Consider the following 21,545-nt stretch of genomic DNA (forward strand, 5'->3'; position numbering starts at 1 on the left):
ATTTTTTATAAATTTATTTATTTATTTATTTTTGGCTGCTTTGGGTCTTCGTTGCTGTGCACAGGCTTTCTCTAGTTAGCTGCGGAGAGTGGGGGCTACTCTTCTTTGCGGTGTGTGGGCTTCTCATTGCGGTGGCTTCTCTTGTTGCAGAGCATGGGCTCTAGGCACCTGGGCTTCAGTAGTTGTGGCACATGGGCTCAGTAGTTGTGGCTCACGGGCTGTAGAGTGAAGGCTCAGTAGTTGTGGCACACAGGCTTAGCTGCTCCAAGCCATGTGGGATCTTCCCAGACCAGGGATTGAACCCGTGTTCCCTGCATTGGCAGGCGGGTTCTTAACCACTGTGCCACCAGGGAAGTTGCTCTCAAAAATTTTTTAATGGGTTGTGCTTTGGTGATGTGTCAAAGAGATCTTTGTTTAACCCAAAGTCACAAAGATTTAGCTTAATATTCTTTTTTAGAATGTTTATTTGAAACTTACAGTATTTACCACAAAGTTTTAATTTTTGTTGTGCTTCTTCTAGGCAGCATTTAGAACTTGAAGACATATGACTGGCTTCTGTTCAGAAAGTTAACAGAACTAATTTCTTCTTCTTTAATACATCAGTTTATCAATTTATTATCAGTTATTTCTATGTTCTTTTTTTTTTCTTTTTTTCTTTCAGTACCAGCTCATCAAAAAAAGAGGGAAAATACGCTCTTTGATATTCACAGATCTCCAGCAAGAAGGAGTCATATCAGGTATGTTTTGTTAGTTTTTTTTTTTCTTTTCCGTACGCGGGCCTCTCACTGTTGTGGCCTCTCCCGTTGCGGAGCACAGGCTCCGGACGCACAGGCTCAGCGGCCATGGCTCACGGGCCCAGCCGCTTCGTGGCATGTGGGATCTTCCCGGACCGGGGCATGAACCCGTGTTCCCTGCATCGGCAGGCGGACTCTCAACCACTGCGCCACCAGGGAAGCCCTCCTCTGTGGATTTTATTACTACCTCTGGCCACTCAATGGGAAATGCTCCTGGAATTAAGTTTATTCTTTCATTCAACAAATCTATGTTGTGTATCTTCTGTACGCACCAAATATCATTCAAGGCATTGGATATTCAGAAGTTAAAAATGTAAAAATCCCTCTTCTCTCGGAGCTTACATTCTACTAGAGGGAGATAAACTAATGGATACATAAACATAGTGTGTCAGATCGTGACAAATGCTTGGAAAAAGATAGTGGGGTGAAGGGGAACATAGAGTTCAAAGGGATAGGAATGGGGGCGATTGTATCACCTTCTGCACAGCCTACATATTCCTTCAGAGACAGGAATGTGTGGGGCTTCTTGAAGTGATTCATGTAAATGGAGAAAAAGGACCCAATGAGATCACCTGATAGTCTCAGTAAAGGTGATGATTTCAAGAGTTCTCCTTTTTAAAAAATAAATAAATAAATAATTTATTTATTTAGCTGCGCTGGGTCTTAATTGAGGCATGTGGGATCTTTAGTTGCAGCATGTGGGATCTTTAGTTGCAGCATGTGGGATCGTAGTTGCGGCATGTAGGATCTAGTTCCCTGACCAGAATTCCGGCCCTCTGCATTGGGAATTCAGAGTCTTAACCAGTAGACCACCAGGGAAGTCCCAAGAATTCTCCTTTTTAACATTCAAGTAGTATCAAGTTTTCCTAGCTTCTGAACATACCAAAGCATTCATATTTTTTTTTGTCAGATGACATCTCTCCTAATGTCATCTTTCTGTTCCACTTTGGGGGGATACTTTTTTAGACCTGCAGCAAAGTGACTGCTGTAGGACTTAAGATTGCTTTCATGGTTTGGATCCACCACTTACTGGATCTGATGTCTTTCTCCTTTTTGCTTTACTGTATCATTTTGCAGGAATATAATCTCAATTAATTTACTCGGAAAGAATTTGTGGAAGTCAACTTTGCATCTTTGAAAATGTCTTCTATTTTCATAGTTCCCAGTAGTTTTGTGAGTTAAGAGAATTGTAGATCCAAATAGGTTTCCTCTAAACCTTTAAAGTTCTTGCTTCACCGTGCTCCATGACATATTGTTGCTGTTGAGAATTCAGTCTGGTTTAATATCTTGTTTCTTTGTAGATGAACATAAATATATATATATATATATGTGTGTATATATATATTTTTGTTCGTTTGTTCAGTTTTTTGAGCCTCTTGCTCTAGGCCCTATTGGTTTGGAGATTTTTTTTTTTTCAACTCTGGGATATTTTCTTGTATTATTTTTTGTTAGGTTTCTTCTCTTCATTTTTTTCCTCTTCTGCTTAGTAACTACTGTTATGTTAGTCCAACATTGGACATTGGTCCTCTGTGGCACTTGCCTTTTCTCTCATTTTTCTTTGTCGTTTTTGCGCTCCCCTTTTTTTCCTGAGAGATTTTATTCTTTTTATCTTCCATCCTTGCAATTCTATTCAGGCAAACATTAAAAAAAATTTTTTTTTGCGGTACACGGGCCTCTCACTGTTGTGGCCTCTCCTGTTGTGGAGCACAGGCTCCGGACGCACAGGCTCAGCAGCCGTGGCTCACGGGCCCAGCCGCTCCGCGGCATGTGGGATCTTCCCGTTCTGGGGCACGAACCCACGTCCCCTGCATCGGCAGGCGGACTCTCAACGACTGCGCCACCAGGGAAGACCTCACGTAGCTTTTTAAAAAAAAAAGCTTTATTAAGATCCACATCATATAATTCAGCTTTTTTTTTTTTTTTTTGGTATATTCACAGATAACTGGAACTGTTGCCACAGACAATTTTAAATACTGTTTCATCTGCTTAGCAAGAAACCTGTTCTCTTTAACTCTAACCTTCCTACCACTACCCCTATGCCCTAAGTCCTAAGCAACCAGTAATCTGCTTTCTTTCCTCATAGGTTTGCCTATTCTGGGCATTTTGTAAAAATGAGAATATAATATGTGGTCTTTGTGACTGGCTTCTTTCAGTTTACATGTTTTTTAGGTTCATACATGTTGAAGCATTTATCAGTACTTCCTTCCTTTTTATTGTCAAATGATGTTCCAAGGTAGGACTATGTCACATTTTGTCCATCTCCTCATTGGTTGATGGTCATTTGAGTTGTTTCCAGCTTTTGGCTATTATGAATAACGGTGCTATAAAAATTCATTTACAAGCTTTTATGTGGATATATGTGTTTTGTTTTTTTTTTTTGGCCATGCTGTGTGGCTTGTGGGATCTTAGTTCCCCAACCAGAGATCGAACATGCCTGCATCCTTGGCAGTGAAAGCATGGAGTCTTAACCACTCTACTACCAGGGAATTCCCGGATATATTTTTGTATTTCTCTTGACAATATACCTCAGGGTAGAATTATTGGGTCATGTGATTACTTTATGCTTAATCATTTAAGAACTGCTTGAATGTTTTCCAAAGTGACTACACCATTTGACATTCTCTCCAGCAGTGTTTGGGACTTCCAGTTTTTCACATCCTCCCCAGCGCTTAATATTGTCTGACTTTTTGATTCTAGCTGTCCTAACAAGTATGAAATGTATCTCATTGTGGTTTTTGAATAGCACTTCCCTGATTACTAATGATATGAGGCATCTTTTCATGTGCTTATTAGCCATTTTAAAAGTTTCCTTTGAGAACTGTCTCTTTGTGTCCAGTGCCTATGTAAAAATTGTGTTGTGGTTTTTTTGTTTGTTTGTTTGTTTTTTTGTTTGCGGTACGCGGGCCTCGCACTGTCGTGGCCTCTCCCATTGCGGAGCATAGGCTCCAGACGCACAGGCTCAGCAGCCATGGCTCACGGGCCCAGCCGCTCCGCGGCATGTGGGACCCTCCCGGACTGGGGCACAAACCCGTGTCCCCTGCATCGGCAGGCGGACTCCCAACCACTGCGCCACCAGGGAAGCCCTGTGTTGTCTTTTTATCATTGACTTGTAAGAGCTCTTTATATATTCTAGATTCAAATTCCTTATCAGATATATGATTTGCAAATATTGTATCCTATTTTGTGAGTTGTTACTTTCTTGATGGTATTCTTTGAAGCACAAAAGACTTTAATTTTGATGAGGTTCAGTTTATCTTTTTTGTTGTTGTTCATGTTTTCATGTCATATCTAAGAATCCATCGCCATATCTACTGTCATGAAGATTTACTTCTGTGGTTTTTCCTAAGAGTTTATAGTTTTAGCTCTGTGTTTAGATCTTTGATCCATTTTGACTTACTTTTGTATATGGTGTGGCCCCTTCCCTTTTAAGGTCCACTCAGCTTTTTGTGGTATTGTTATACATGTTACGTTTATACATTTTACAAACCTAGCAATACATTATTAAAGTTACTTATATAATTCTCTGTTATTTAAAAAAGTTGAGAGAAGAAAGTCAATCAAGTGCATGCTTATAGCTTTTGGATAGTAACCTTTTATTTTATTATTCTGGTTCTCTTCATTTGTTCTTGTGCATTTGAGTTATCATCTGGAATCATTTCTTTAGCCCAATACTTACACTGTTGCTTCTGCCTACCTCATTTGTGCTATTTTCAGATATATTACATATTTTTATATTAGGCTTACCCCCCCACCACACACACACATACAGACATACACACACACACAGGGTAAATAAGAAACTTGGAAACAGGCATTTTCCTGATGGAGAGAAAGAAGTAGGAAAGAGGTTTTATATCAGAATTGCAAAGATTGAGTAGGTAGTTATTGCAACAGTCTTCTTGAAGTTTTGGGAGACATTAAAAACTGATGCAGGATGAAATGAAGGGACTTCTATTAATCAGGAGAAGGAATATTAGACAGGTTAAAGATCTTAATGAGAGTTGGGGAAAATCTGGCTTTGCTATTGTGGTTGGTGGGAATTGCAGTAAAATAGGGATGCACAGGCTGTGGACCATCCTTGAAAGCCAGTTTGAGTTTGAAGTAAATTAATTTACAATGATTCCGTTTTGTATGATTTCCATAGGTATCATAGAGATGTCATCAGGTATATTAATAATGAAGCATTTATTGTTATTTTTCCTCGAGGATGATTTTAGCTTGATACATTACCTACTCATTCCATAGTAGTTCTGATTGTAAACTATTTCTTTGCTTATTTCATCAAAAATACTTTATACATTTTATAAGAAATTCAAACAGGATATAAGTTTTTTTTTTTTTCAGGATATAAGTCTTAAGTGGAAAGCGGAAATGCTTGTCTCTCTGTAAACCAATATATTATTTTCTTTAGTGTCTGGACTGTTTTCTGATTATTTGGGAAAGGGGAAGTAAGAAGAGAAAAAGATAAACTTTCTTTTCTAATAAGAGTTCAATGTTATTTATCAATCAGTGATAGACATTCCCTAAATTTGGATGCAAATTCAATTTGTTGCTTGATGCCTTTATGAACTACCCTATTTAAAAAATTACAGCCTCCCTCTCCTCCTCCTCCTGTTTTTCTTTTTTATCTGTAGAACTTACCATGTTTTTACTTCATCAGATGTAAATGGCATGAGTACAGGGATCTTAATAAATATTTGCCAAATGAATGAGTGACTGTGTATATTTTCTACTGAGCTAATAGTAGATATGATGCTCAGAATGTGTTTTTTTTTTTTTTTTGCGGTACGCGGGCCTCTCACTGTTGTGGCCTCTCCCGTTGCGGAGCAACAGGCTCCGGACGCGCAGGCTCAGCGGCCATGGCTCACGGGCACAGCTGCTCTGCGGCATGTGGGATCCTCCCGGACCGGGGCACGAACACGTGTCCCCTGCATCGGCAGGCGGACTCTCAACCACTGCGCCACCAGGGAAGCCCTCAGAATGTGTTTTTAAAAGCCCTTTGCTGCTGTAATGATTTTAAGGATTTTACTCTTTAAATAGGAGAAAGAAGCATGCCATTCATAGTAGTGACACAACTTCTTCTGATGAAGAACGCTTTGAAAGAAGGAAATCAAAGAGCATGGCAAGAGCAAGAAATAGGTTAGTAAAGTTTTACTTGTTATTTCCATGATAGAAAAAAGGAATAACAGTTTAAACTTTTTGAATGTGATTCTTACCTGTACTAGCATTTTGCTAACAGTGACACTTAACACATATTTTAGTCTAGAGTAATACACCGACTTGGTATTTACTTAGTAATTTTTAGAGTAGAAATCTAACCTTGGGAAACTTCCCACAAATTACTTGCTTTGTAAGTACTCAATAAAATAGTGTGTGGGAAGGTAAAGAAAGAGCCAATGGAAGAGGCCAGCCTCTTGGACAGTCTTTTTCAGTACCTCTCCTCTAATCCAAATCCACTTAATGAGATTGATTTCAGATGCTTATAATGATTATAGCACTCAAGAGTAAGTAGAATTATTTCCGGAGCCCTTGGGTTTTGTTGGAAAACTTGTTTTAGCTCTGGTGATCTTTGCTTAACTAGAGTAAATGACTCATTGCTACATGGCTCACTAAAATCTTGAGAATTTTCAGTGGATGAGAGAATCAGTATTTTGTCTAGTAAGTTACTAAAGCATCAAATTATAATTTATTCTTTAAAATTTAAGTTAATTTTCTAGCTTATATTTATAATACTAAAGGTACATTTTATTTAGAAATTTTACGTTTAGGAAAGCATTTCTATAATTTGGCATTATATATCTATTGTAGAAATACCAAGTTTTCAGTTAGCTGGTCTTGGAAACAAGTTTGGGTTGGTGTAGATTGTATGCTAAAAAGAGTTCCACATGTGGATGATGGAAAGAAAATGTAAGAGAAAAATCTAAGTTTAAATAAAAAAATTTAATGCCTCTTTAATCTGAACTATTCTGTTACCTGCTTTGGAAATAGATTTTTAAAGTAAGTTAGGATTCAGAAATGTCAGTGAAAGTACATTCATTGTAGAAGCTGTACTTTTTTTAGGCTGTTTATGTCATCTTTTGGTGTTTATGCAATGTTAAAAGAGGAAGTAGATTATATTTTCTTAGGGGTAATTACATTAATATCATATAGGAGTTTAGCTAAAAATGTGTTTTAAGGTAGTCACACAAACGATAATGCTTAGTTTTCAAAATAGGGTCTAAAATTGGTTTCCCTTGAATAAAACAGAGGGAAATTTATTTCTTCAATCATGTAAACTGAGTAGACATACCCACATAATATCTGAGGATAAATTTAAATGTTATAATAAAGCTTGAGTTCATTTAATGCCATATATTATAGTATTTATAGTAGGTCTTTTTATTTTATGCTTATATAATGTGGAATATCAGGTTTGTTAAGTTTTCTAATTTAGACTAGATTGGGCTTTTTGGACAAAGAGATTCATGATCTTATTTGCTTTCTCTAGTGAATAAATTTATTTCTGGCCTGTTGAAAAGAATTTAGGAAAAGTAGTTTAAAAATATGAAATCTCTTGTCATTTTCTGGGTTATGAGAAAAGGGAGGAAGATGAAAATGTGTCAACAAAGATTTAAACTTGCTTATGACATTAAGAAGATGAAACTTTAATGCTATCTACTTGAATGTTTATGAATTTCAGATGTTTGCCTATGAACTTAAGAGCAGAAGATTTAGCTAGTGGTATTCTCCGAGAACGTGTCAAAGTGGGTGCAAGCTTGGCTGATGTTGATCCAATGAACATTGATAAATCAGTAAGTTTTGTAAATGTTTTTCTATAAATAGTTTTTTTTTTTAAAGGTCATTACTTGTTTCTAACACAACACACAATAAAAGTAGAAGATCACCATTGTTAGTGGGGTTTTTTTTGGTGGTTGTTGTTCTTTTGTCGCGCGGCATGTGAGATCTTAGTTCCCCAACCAGGGATTGAACCTGTGCCTCCTGCAGTGGAAGCACAGAGTCCTAACCACTGGACCTGCAGGGAATTCCCCAAAGTATAGTTTTTTGAACTCTGTTTAACTTTATATATGAACTTTATGTTTAAACTTCAGTTCCTGCTGAAGGCATATATTTTGGAATCATAAGATTATCTCATAAATTAAAAAGAAATCTATAAATGGTTAAAATTATTTTGTAATAAACTTTTCCACTTCTTTCCAAGGTGCGATTTGATAGCATAGGTGGATTGAGCCATCATATTCATGCACTAAAGGAAATGGTAGTATTCCCACTTTTATATCCAGAAATTTTTGAAAAATTTAAAATTCAGCCTCCAAGGTGAGTAATGTCCTAGATGTTTATTATTTTTATTACTGTTAATTTATCAAATTTCAATTAGTAGGTGATTATAAATCTAAATATTATTTATAAATATTTCATATGTATTTATTTGATGTGTTCTAGCAATGAGAATTAGGAATGAAATTTTATTATTTAGGGCTCAAAAGCTGTGGTACTAAGTGTGTTCTTGAAGTTTATATTTCAGCATTTAAGAGTCAGACACAGGATGAGATTCTTTACACAGGCCTTGAATTTACAAGTGGATCGCCTAAGTGGATTTTCCTTAATTTGGTCTCCTAATAGCATTCAGTTTGATACGGTATACTGGTTAGTCTTTGAAAGCACAGTTTCAGCGAAGTGTTGCTTTGACTCATTGATGTGGTATTTTTGAAATGGTAAGCTTGATAGTTTATTTTTATGATCAGATTAATTGTGTTTGATCATGAGGTGGTTAGCTAGTTAACTATTAGTAAAGGCTGAGAAATTATGTCAAAGGAAATTGGGCAGAATAAAATATTTTGAAGATGTGCATACAGACTTAAACTGTGAAATATCCCTTTTTATTTCTAATTTATTATTCATGTGTTTCTAATTTATTATTCATGTGTTTAAGGATGCAGAAAATCTTGTTAAAGAGTCATCTTCTGTTTGAGTGGGTTAAGAGTTGGCCTGTAATTCTGCAGTGGCTTTTAGAAATCATAGTAGCAATTTATTTACTTCTTATATGATATAACTTGAATTTTAAAAATAATTGTTATTTTTTTCAAAGCCATTAAAGTAATATAGCCTTGGGAGAAACTTTAAAAAATGGAGTTATAAACAAAAAGTATTATAAGCAGAAAGTAATCCTACTCCTTAGGGATGAACAGCTTTCTTTTATATATGTATGCATATAATAAGTTTATATTTTGCCTGTATTATGTACATTTAAACATTTAATATAAATGAGATTATTCAATAATACCCTTATGTAACTTTATTTTTCACTTTACACCTTTCCATATCCATAAATAATGTGTGTATTATTCTTTTTGACATCATACTCGTGTTTAAATTACAGATGTAGTGGTGTATTTATCTGTCCCTTGTTAATAGATAGCATTTAGGTTTTTAAAAAAATCTATCTTTTTCACTTTCTTTTGATTATTTCTACATGATATAATCTAAAATGTGAAATTTCTGGGTCATAGGGAAAGTACCTTTAAAATTTTGATGTAGCTTGCCAAATTACTCTCTACTCTTGTGTACCAAAGCTTGGTTCTTTGAGAACATCCTTGAGGACTTTCAACAAAGTGAAACTTTTGTCTGTATATTACAAAAAGCTGTATCAGTGTCTAATAATAATAAAATATACATTAGTACAAAATTATATGGGAGGTGCATGCTTTTGTATTGGTTATTAGTGCTGGTGGTAACATTTATCTACTTTTATTGATTCTTTATTCCTCTAGGGGCTGTTTGTTTTATGGCCCTCCTGGCACAGGTAAAACCTTGGTTGCCAGAGCGTTAGCTAATGAGTGCAGTCAAGGAGACAAAAAGGTGGCTTTTTTTATGCGAAAAGGAGCAGACTGTCTAAGTAAGTGGGTTGGCGAATCTGAGCGGCAACTTAGGCTTCTTTTTGATCAGGTAAGTGAAGTCAGGTAATATGAGAATATCTTCTTTAGAATACTTAACACGTTTGGTCTATAAATACAAACTGTTCATGACGAGTCATATTTTCCAATCAATTCCAGTCAATTTCCAATGTTAAATTTAGGATCAGTAATCTGAATTTGTATGCCTTAGAGGTATTTAATAGCAATTTCACTAGTACTAATATAAGATGATTCACAAAATATTTACTGAGGTGGCTACTAGGCATATAATACCATGTTAAGTGCTTTTGAGAACCCTGGATATAACATATCACTAGATTATAATCTAACTGAGGAAGTAGAACAAGCATAAAAAGTTAAATATCTGTGCAAGAAATCTCAGGAAGCAGTATATTCTTTATTTTCATAAGTTGTAAATATGGTATTAGAAGAACTCAGTATTAAGTGAATGCTTTTAAAAGGCAGAGTAAGGTAAGTGAATAATATCATGTAGGCTGTCTTTACTATTTATATATAACAGTAACTTTAAAAATATCATTTCCCAATACTTACAAAAATTGGTCCTGATATAAATTTACTTTTAATTGTTTGAACTACTGAAGGAAGTCATTCATACTTGGTAATGCAACTTATATTTTGTTATGTCTAAGGAAATTCACATGACATTTAAAAAAATGCTTTCAGCAAGCATTTGTTGAAGACCCATTACTGAGTTGATGTGTATCAAAGTCCTTTGTAATTGGTAAAGCACTTCAAATATTTTTAGTTATATTAGTATTAAAAACTGCTGTGTTCTAGGTAACGGGGGCTCTAGAAAGAGGAATAAAATAAAATTCCTAGCCTCAAGGTGCTCAATGTCCATTGGGAAGTCAAACATATGCAGTCTTCATGTTTAAAGAGAATTTAATAATAATTGGAAAATAATATAAAATAACATTGGTGGATTAGGGAAGAGTTAGCTTGGGAATGCTGGCAAATTGTCCATGACTTAATTTTAAATTTTTGACAGACTTATTCCTTTTGCCACTTCCTACTGGGGTAGGAATGTCTCTTGGTTTCATTCAAAACCATAGCATTAATCTGCTTTTTAAATCTATATTTACTTTGTTTCATAGATTTCTTTGTGGGTAAGAGTATTTGAAATGTTTGCTTTCTTTTTAAAAAAACTGCTCATAGTCATTTTTGTCTTTTTAAATGTGAAGAGTCTACATTCCTAAATTAAGTATATGATCTATTCACTAAATGAGATGAAGGAGGTACAGTCAGCCTTCCATATCTGCTGGTTCCACATCCACAGATTCAGGCAACAATTTCGTCTCCAGTTGGTTGAATCCACAGATGTGGAATCCATGGATATGTAGGGCTGACTGTGCTACGCTATTTTATACAAGGGACTTGAGCATCCTCGTATTTTGGTATCTGCAGGGAGTCCTGGAACCAGTCTACCATGGATACTGAGGGATGACTGTACAATATATTGGCTAAGAGTTTGGCCTTTGGTGTCAGAAAAGTGTTAGTTTATCTTTAGCTTTACTGTTAAGTATGTAACTTTAAGTAAATGAAAGCATCTGATCCTTATTTGCATCCTCTATAAAATGGGGGAAATAATACCTATCTAACTGGACTACTGTGAGTTTTTACCGAAAGGAAGTGTATACAGTTGACCCTTGAACAATACAGGGGTTAGGGGCACCAACCTCTGCGCATTTGAAAATCCGTGTATAACTTTTGACTCCCCGCAAACTTAACTACTAATAGCCTACTGTTGATAGGAAGCCTTACCAATAACATAAACAGCACGCATGTTTTGTATTGTGTTTATATACTGTATTCTTACAATAAAGTAAGCTAGAGAGAAGAAAATGTTATTAAGAAAATCATAAAAGATTTACAGTACTGTACTGTATTTATCACAACCAAAATTTTATGTTGCCTGAATACAAGATGAATTCTCTCTCAACCTACATCAATATTGTCTTATATGATACAAAACACTGTAGATGTTATATATATTACTAACACTAGACATCAAGAATGAAAAGATAATATGAAAAAGAAATTCATATTTATTACAGGTATAATGATTCATGCATTGATAGCAAAGAAGCAGCAGTATGATTGTTTCATGGTAGCCTAGCCTATACACTAGTGAATGAATTGTTATAAAATTTTTATGGCATACACAAATTACAGTCATATTCATAATACAGTAATGGAAACATTGTTATATTAGGAAAAAAACTCTTACCTGTGATGATTGGCTGATATGCAGCTTCTCCAATTACGAGAGAGGGGCATGTTGTATAGTAATATAGTTCTTTGAAAGCAAAGGTGTAAAACTGTAAGAAAATAAACACATTATTAATTTTTTATTAAATATCACTCCCTATGTAAGGATATGCTGGCCGTTTCAGTACAAGTCTTGCACACAATAGTCTACACAATGAATACTTTAAGTGGTAATTATGACAAAAGTGTCTCATACAGTTCTTGCTGTACAGTTACTAGATTTTCACATGAAGACGCTGGCACACATACATAATAGAAAGTTTATTAACTGTACAGAATGATGATTGTTTACTATTCATTAAATGGAAGGGGATTATCATAAAGGTCTTCATCTTTGTCATCTTCATGTTGAGCCGGCTGAGGCGGAGGAGAAGAGGAGGGGTTGGACTTGCTGTCTCAGGGGTGGCAGAGGTGCAAGAGGTGGAGGAGATGCAAGGCACGGCAGGAGAGACAGGCACACTTGGTGTTACTTTATGAAAATACATCATAATTTCTGCTTGACTTTTTTGCTTTTTCATTTCTCTAAAAATGTTTCTGTATGGTACCAATCCTTCTTCCACCGTTTGCTCTAGTCTCAGTGCCCATGTCATAGACGTGTGGTAAAGGCAGTCAAAAGCAGTTTTGAGTAATCGGAAGTTTTCTGCCAGATTGTCTAAGGTCAATTTGTTTTCTGGCACTGCTTCTTCTACATCTTCTTTCTCATTGCCTGACACTAGTTCGGAAGCACTCATATCCATCTTCTGGATATTTCATCTTCTGTCAGTGCCTCTGGTGTTATGTCTGTTAGCTCTTGAGTTTCTCCAAGATTCATATCTTGAGGCCCTTCATGCCCCACCTTTTTTTTTGGCCATATCTACAATCTCTTTTTTGATTTACTTAATTGGCTCTATCATAAATCCTGTAAAGTCACCCACAGCATCGGGACACAGTTTTCTCCAGCAGGAATTTATTGTTTTGGGCTTGGTGACTTTCATGGCTTTTTCTAACAATAATGGAGAGAAATGGTGTAACCCTTCCAGACATTCGTGATGTTCTCTCTATTGGGGCTCTCTTCCATAGTGTTGACAATCCTTTCCATAGTGTCCTGTCTATAATGAGGCTTAAAAGTCCTTATGAACCCCTGATCTAGAGGCTGAATTAGAGTTGTTATGTTTGGGGACAAGTAGACCACTTCAGCATCTTTGGTATTGAACTCATCGAGTTCTGGGTGGCCAGGGGCATTGTCCAATATCAAAAGAACTTTAAAAGTGGTTCTCTTACTGGAAAGGTGCTTCCTCACTTCAGGGATGAAGCATAGATGGAAACAATCCAGAAAAAGAGTTCTCATTGTCCAGGCTTGCTTGTACAACCAAAAGATTGGCAGCTGGTGTTTATCTTTTCCCTTCAAGACTCTAGAGTTAGCAGCTTTATAGATAAAGGCAGTCCTGATCGTAAACCCGATTGCATTTGCCCAAAACAGTAGAGTTAGCTTATCCCTTCCAGCCTTAAATCCTGGTGCTCATTTCTCTTCTTTACCAATAAATGTGAATAGGGCACTATTGTCTGCATTAAAAACCTGTTCAGGCAGATACCCTTTCTCATCAACGGTTTTCTTAATTGTGTCTGGGAACTTGTTTGCTACCTCTTGGTCAGCAGACGGTGCTTCTGTTACCTTGACATTTTTTTTTTAAATTTTTTAAAAAAATGTTTATTTTTTTCAAAGAAAAATAGCAATAGCCAACTGGAAACCTGCTTATTCTTCAACTCCAATTTTGTTTTCTTTAAATTTAGAAGTGACCTAACTGATTTACTATTTTAAACAAACCCCAGCACTTCCCTGGTGGTCCAGTGGTAAAGAATCTGCCTTACAGTTCAGGGGACACGGGTTTGATCCCTGGTCAGGGAACTAAGATCCCACATGCCGTGGCCACTAAGCCCCTGCCAGAGCCCGTGTGCCTCAGCTAGAGAGCCTGCGTGCCGCAAACTACAGAACCCACGCGCTTTGGAACCTGCACGCCACAACTACAGAGCCCATGAGCCCTGGAGCCTATGTGCCACAGCTAGAGAGAGAAAAACCCGCACGCCGCAACTATAGAGAAGTCCGTGTGCTGCAATGAAGAACCCCCGTGCCGCAACAAAAGGTCCCACGTGCCTCAGCGAAGATCTCCCGCATGCCGCAACTAAGACCCAGACGCAGCCAAAAATAAAATAAATAAATAATAAATGTTTAAAAACAAACAAACCCTCCCTTTCCCCTTTACATGTTTACCATCTACTTATGCTGAATCCTTCCAAGGAGATTGCTCCAGCATATATCTCCAGGTCCTTGCTTTGCTTATTTTACCAAAAAATGCAAAACACAGTTCCATCCTGCATCTGAAGGGCTCCAATCGTCAAAAATAGGAAAAAAACCCACTTTGGAATAGCCAGTTAACTTGAATAAAAAAAAATCCACACGAATGCCTTTTTGTTGGGGCAGGAATTCACTCCTATGTTCCCGGTAATATGATCCAGCTCCATAAATCCTTGTAATTTATCCTCCCTAACCTATGCACATACCTCTATCTAAAATTATTTGCTGGCATTAATTTCTACAGGTTTAGATTTTTCATCTTCCTTTTGCTTTAAGTTTTCATAGAATGACCTTGCTTTTTCTTGAATTATATTAGAGTCTACAGGAATACTTTTCTTATATCCTGCATCCACATAAAAGCTGCATTTTCAATATGAGATAAAAAGGTATTTTGCAAAAAGTTCAAGGTTTAACACCTGTTGGTGTAGCTGCAACAAGAGCTTCAGGGATTTCCTTTTCTTCTTTTTTTTAAAATACCCCTTACGCTGGATTCATTTATCTTGAAATGGCTGCAACTGCAGCTGCAGACCTAAATCTACGATACATATCAAGCAATTCAGCTTTTTCTTGTAATGTCATGCCTTTTCTTTGCTTCTTGGGGGCACTTCCAGCATCAACAGTGGCACTTTGTATAGGTCCCATGGTGTTATTTAAAGTTTACTGTATTGCAGTAAACACAAAGAAAAATATGCAACATCACTTTAAGTAAAAAAAGATCACTTTTTACTGTGATATGTAATTTACTGGAGAGAGGAACTGTTCACGAGGAGAAGATTAGCATCACACGGCATTTTAAGCGGATATTTGCAACACTTGAGTTCAGCGCAATAGCAACAGGAGGTGGCTATGAAATTATTACAGTAGTACAGTATGTACCACAGTTAATTTTATGCAGTTATGATTTAATACTGCATCTTTGTTTACATTTCTCTCGACTGTAAATGGAGCAGGTACAGTGTTTATTCATGTAAGTTTTGATAAATTTTAACTTTTTATGATAGATTTGTGTATATTTTATGGTAGTAAATGATAAAATAGACTAGTATCTACGTATATTTTATACACCCATGACATACTGTGTTCTTAATTTCTTCACTATTTCTAGGCTACCCAGTTCATCTGTGAGTTTTTTCAAATTGACATAAATCTCCCCCAAAATATTTTCAATATATTTATTGAAAGAAATCCACGTATACAAAGGTCAGCTGTAAAGTGCTTATCACATTAACTGGTGTTAAATACACTGTACTTCCTTTTTGCAATTGTGTGAGGCCATAGTTCTAAAAAAGAGCTGTGTTTCATGTATGTAAAAGTAATGATTAAATCTTTACTCTTCTTCTCTTATTATGTAATTCTAGCCTTATAAAGTTTTTATTTTCAAAAGGGGCAAAGTTTTGTGGTTGAATTGTCTTTCATTTAAAGTTATTAGAGGGACTTCCCTGGTGGTGCAGTGGCTAAGAATCCACTTGCCAATGCAGGGGACATGGGTTTGAGCCGTGGTCCGGGAAGATCCCACATGCCGCGGAGCAACGGAGCCCGTGAGCCACAACTATTGAGCCCGTGTGCCGCAACTACTGAAGCCTGCTTGCCTAGAGCCCATGCTCTGTCCACAACAAGAGAAGCCACCACAGTGAGAAGCCCGTGCACCACAGTGAAGAATAGCCCCTGCTCGCCACAACTAGAGAAAGCCCGTGCGCAGCAACAAAGACCCAATGCAGCCAAAAATAAATAAATAAATTTAAAAAAAAAATTATTAGAGAACACTGGAAGTTTAATGAACATTGTTATCAGTAAGGGAGAAATGAAAAATTGTATCCATTCTTTAATAAGCTGACCTTCCTGTGAACTAAGAATTAGCTTTAAGTAATTTTGAAATGAAAATAAACTCTATTAATTTGAGTAAATTATATAACACTTTTCATTTGTAATTAAAATTTACTTACCTTAAATCAAGTTCCTACATAGATCTGTGATTTATTGAGAAAAATGACACTGTGAAAGTACCGGAAGAAAACTCAGGAGAATTTTGTTTCTAATCTCAGAGTAGGGAAAGTCTAACTATGGAAGAAAAGAATCCACTATATAAAACCTTTTTTTTACATTCTGCGTGGCAACAATATAGTAAGCAAAACCAAAAGATGATACCCTTTGAAGAAAAATATTTTCATTTCCTTTCATAGAGAGAGTCTAATTTTTAAGTAAATATAGCTCCTAGAAATCAGTAAGCAGAAGACCAATGATCCAATAGAAAAATTGGCAAAGGATATGAACAGAACTTGTGTAGAAAAAGCAATATTAATGGCTCTTTTAAGATATGAAAAATGCTCATCTTCCTTGATAATAGAAATAAAAATTAGAATGAAAATGAGGTAACATCCTTTATCTTAAAACGTTAGTCAAGAACAAGAAGTTTGATAATAAATTGTTGGTGAGCAGTCTTAAATATTTCTGGTGAGAAGTGTAAATTGATACATCAATGGAAGATAATTTGCAAGTATCTAAATTAGGAATGACACATGCCTTTTGAACCATAAGTTCCACTTTTATAATTTTTTATATTGATATGTTTATATTCATGTGAAATGTTAAATGTACACAGATGTTTGTTCAAGCATTATTGATAATAGGAAAAGATTGAAAACAGCTTAAATGTCCATGAGTAGGGGACTCGTTTAATTACGGCACATCCATATAGTGCGGCATTTTGTAGCTGTTAAAAAAGTATGAAGCAGATCTTTATGTACTTACATGTAAGCTAATTAAAATATATCAATAACATAAAATAGGCTGTGTTATACAATAAAAGCAATATGTATAGTGTGTTTAAATGTGTTTAAAAATACATGTTTGTTTATGTGTATAAATGACATGTATGGAAGAATAAACAAACTGAAAACAGTAGTTGTCTACTGGGTGGAGACCTTGTGGTTAGAGTCTGGGGTGATAAGGAGCTTTCCGTTTTCCTGTATAATCTTTCTTACCTGCTGTATGTTGTACCATTTGCTTATATTACCTATTAAGAAAATACAGTAATTAAATTAAAAATGAAAACTAATACAATAAATGTTTGTTTTCTTTTTATACTAGGCATATTTGATGAGACCGTCTATAATATTTTTTGATGAAATAGATGGATTAGCTCCAGTTCGCTCTAGCAGGCAAGATCAGATCCACAGGTAATTTTTCCTAATCTGATTATGTTGAATTCTTTTCATTTGTTGACATAGTATTTAGATTTAGCCCTTGGATAAGTGCTATGAGGCTTATAAGATGTGACCTCTGTCCTTGAGGAAGACTTCTTTCATTAGCACAGGGGTCAGCAAACCAGGACCCATGAGCCAAATCTTCTCCCTGTTTTTGTAAATGAAGTTTCATTGGAACACAGCCATATTCATTGCTTTTTGCGTTATATATATCTCCTTTTGCACTACAAGAGCAGAGATGAGGGACAGGTTGTGAGAGGAAGATCATATGACTTGCAAAGCCTTAACACGTTTACTTTCTGGCCCTTTACAGAAAAAGATGCCTAATCCTGATATAGCATAATGTTTTTGAAATTTATCCACGTCACATACACTAATATTTTGTTCTTTTTAATTTCTGAGTAGTAGTCCTTGGGCAGCGTGTGTGTCTCTGTGTGTATGTGTATGTCTGTATGTGTACCACAATTTGTTTAATTCCTCTGATAGAGATTTGGTTTGCTTCTATATTTGACTATTATGATAATGCTGCTGTGAACATTTGCATACACATTTTCATGGGACCATATGTTTTCATTTCTGTTGGGTAAATACCTTAGAGAGAAATGGCTGAATCCTATGTTAAATGTTTGTTTAAATTGATACTACTTTCCAAAGTGGTTTACCATTTTATGTTTTTAACTGTAATGTATCAGGATTTGGGATGCTTCTCATTCTTGCCAGCATTTCGTATTTTTACTCTCTAACTGTTGCTATTCTAATGAGTGTGTAGTAGTGGATTAATTTTCATTTTTCTGATGACTAATAATATTGAGCATCTTTGCATGCACTTATTGCTCATTTACATATTTTCTTTTGTGAAATGTCTGTTATATTATTTTACCCTTTAAAAATAAAGAAATCATATTGTATGTCTCATTGTAGTGTAAGATTTTTTTTATGTGCTCTTAAAACAAGCCCTTTGTCAGATCTATGTTTTGAAAAGTTTTCTACTAGTCTGGCTTGCCTTTTTCTTAAATATGACTTTTTGAAAATCAAAAAGTTTTAGTCTTGATGAAGCCCATTATGTAAATTTTTTTGGTATATATTTTTGTGTCTTGAGAATAATTTCCTAAACCAATTTGTCAACTATTCTATATTTTCTTCTAAAATATTAGTAGTGTTAGCCCTTAAATTTTTGTCAGTGATTCATTTTAAAGTTAACATTCATATGTCAGCATAAGGTAAGGGTTTGAGTTAATTTTTATAGCTAGTGCAAGGTATGGACTGAAATTTACTTTTTCCATATTTTTTTTCCCAATTGTTCCAGGACCATTTATTGAAAAGGTTACCTGTCTCCATTGAATTACTTGGCATCTTTGTCAGAAATTGACCATTAAGTTGTCTATTCCTAGACTTGTTAGTTGGTTCCATTGATCTTTAGGTTAATCCTTATATCATTGACTTAATTACTTGAGAAATTTATACAGTCTTATTAGTATAAGTCCCCAACCTTGTTCTTTGTAATTTAAAAAAAAATCTTTTTTAAAGAGCAGTTTTAGGTTTACAGCATAATTGAGAGGAAGGTACAGATATTATTCCATTTACTCTGTGCCCACACTGATACACAGCCTCCCTCATTATCAACATCTTTCATCAGAGAGGGTACATTTGTTACAATTGAGGAACCTGCATTGACACATGATAATCACACAAAGTGTGTAGTCACTCTGGGTGTTTTGCATTTTGTGAGTTTGGACAAATGTATAATAACATGTATATGTCATTATAGTATCACGCAGAGTATTTTCATTGTCCTAAAAATCCTCTGTGCTCTACCAACTCATCCCTCCTTTCCCTCCCCACCCCACCCCCTCAGTCCCTGGCACTAATGATTTTTTACTATCTACCCTCGCCCTTTCCGTAATGCTATGTATTTGTAATCATCCAGCATGTAATCTTTCAGGTTAGCTTCTTTCATTTAGCAATATGCATTTAGCAATATGCATTGTGACTTTTCTTGGCTTTTTGTTTGTTTGTTTGTTTCTTCTGTTTGCTTTAGGTTTATTTTTCTCTTTTTCTAAATTATTCAGATAGAATTTTAGACTTTGACTGAAACTTTTTTCTTTTCTAATATAGGCATTGAAAGCTATAAATTTCTTTTTAAGCACTGCTTTAGCTGCATCCCAGTTTTTGACCTTTTATATAATCAGCGTCCTACAGTTCAAACTAATTTCCAATTCGTCTTGTCATTTCTTTGACACAATGAATATTTAGAAGTGTGTTGTTTAGTTTACAAGTTGTGTTTTTTATCTTATTGTTTCTAATTTAATTTTTTAATTGAGGTATAATTAACATAAAACACTGTATTAGTTTCTCTAATTTAATTTTATTGTGGTCAGAAATGATAACTCTTAAAGTCATTTTAAATTCACTGCAGTTTTCTTTATGTCCCAGGTATTGTCTGTGTTGTGAATTTGTATTCTGCTGTTTGTGGTATAATATTCTCTATATATATCAAGTAAGACAGGGTTATAATAATGTTATGCAGGACGTTTTGTGTTTTTACTGATTTTTTTTGTCTAGTTATTTTATGAACATTAGAGAGATGTGGTAAAATGTCCAACTATGATTGTAGAATTGTCTCTTTAATTCTGCCAGTTTTTGTTTCATTTATTTTGAAGTTTTGTTTTGGGTGCAAACACATTTATTATTTTGGATGTCTTTATTTTGAAGTTGCCTTCTAATTATGAAATACCCCTCTTTATCTTTGTTAATACTTTTTGTTTTGAAACCTATTTTCATTAGAATCTAATGAAATGATTATCTAATGATTAGATAATGATTAAGCTAATCTAGACTTCTGATGTTTTTTGCTTGGTACATTTTTTTTCCATTAACTTCCTACCTACCTTTCAGTGTCTTAATATTTAGAGTATTACTTTTGTGGATAATACATAGTTGGGTCTTGTTTTCCTAACTGGACAATCTCTTCATTTTAATTTGAAAGTTTAATCCATTAATGTTTATGTAATCATTGACACAAATGAATTGGAGAATACCATTTCATGTTTGTTTTCTATTTATGTGTGTTTTCTTTTTGTTTTTCATTTCTTGCTTTTCTAAAGAGAATATTTGGAGATATTTTAGAATCTTTTTATTTTACTACTGATTTTTTTAAAAATTAATTTATTTTTATTTTTGGCTGCGTTGGGTCTTCGTTGCTGTGCGCAGGCTTTCTCTAGTTAGGGCGAGGGAGGCTACTCTTCATTGCGGTGCACGGGCTTCTCGTTGCGGTGGCTTCTCTTGTTGCGGAGGATGGGCTCTAGGCGTGCGGTCTTCAGTAGTTGTGGCTTGCAGGCTCTAGAGTGCAGGCTCAGTAGTTGTGGTGCATGGGCTTAGCTGCTCCATGGCATGTGGGATCTTCCCAGACCAGGGATCGAACCTGTGTTCCCTGCATTGGTAGGCAGATTCTTATCCACTGCACCACCAGGGAAGCCCTACTACTGATTTTTTTTTCTTTTGCGGTATGCGGGCCTCTCACTGTTGTGGCCTCTCCCGTTGTGGAGCACAGGCTCTGGACACGCAGGCTCAGCGGCCATGGCTCATGGGCCCAGCCGCTCCGCAGCATGTGGGATCTTCCCAGACCGGGGCACAAACCCGTGTCCCCTGCATCGGCAGACGGACTCTCAACCACTGTGCCACCAGGGAAGCCCCCTACTACTGATTTTTTTAAAACTCTTTTATTGAGGTATAATTGATACAGAATACTATATATACTCATTGATATACTTAAAGAGTACACTTGGTAATTTTAACATATGTATTTACTTGTGAAACTCTAACTATCAATACATATAAGGATACATATAAGAGAGGTTCCAAATGGTGGGAAAAAGGGATGCAAAAGCTTAGTAACAAATATTCACAGCAGTGTTATTCATAATAGTCATAACATGGAAATAACCCAGATGTCCATTAGCTGATGAATGGTTAAATAAAATGTGGTATATCCACATGGTAGAATATCATTCAGCCT

General features: G+C 35.6%; 1 protein-coding gene across 1 annotated transcript in view; it reads left to right on the forward strand.

The window, feature by feature from the left end:
• ATAD2B (ATPase family AAA domain containing 2B) overlaps positions 1-21,545 on the forward strand; it is a 151,000-nt gene that overhangs the window by 37,231 nt on the left and 92,224 nt on the right. Inside the window, exons 8-13 of the mRNA XM_060169207.1 lie at positions 662-737; positions 5,835-5,933; positions 7,474-7,585; positions 7,993-8,108; positions 9,563-9,737; positions 17,415-17,503. Coding sequence (XP_060025190.1) covers positions 662-737; positions 5,835-5,933; positions 7,474-7,585; positions 7,993-8,108; positions 9,563-9,737; positions 17,415-17,503 — 667 coding nt within the window. The remainder of the gene's footprint in view (positions 1-661; positions 738-5,834; positions 5,934-7,473; positions 7,586-7,992; positions 8,109-9,562; positions 9,738-17,414; positions 17,504-21,545) is intronic.

Source organism: Lagenorhynchus albirostris, chromosome 13 (genome assembly GCF_949774975.1).
Source record: "Lagenorhynchus albirostris chromosome 13, mLagAlb1.1, whole genome shotgun sequence".
NCBI lineage: Eukaryota > Metazoa > Chordata > Mammalia > Artiodactyla > Delphinidae > Lagenorhynchus > Lagenorhynchus albirostris.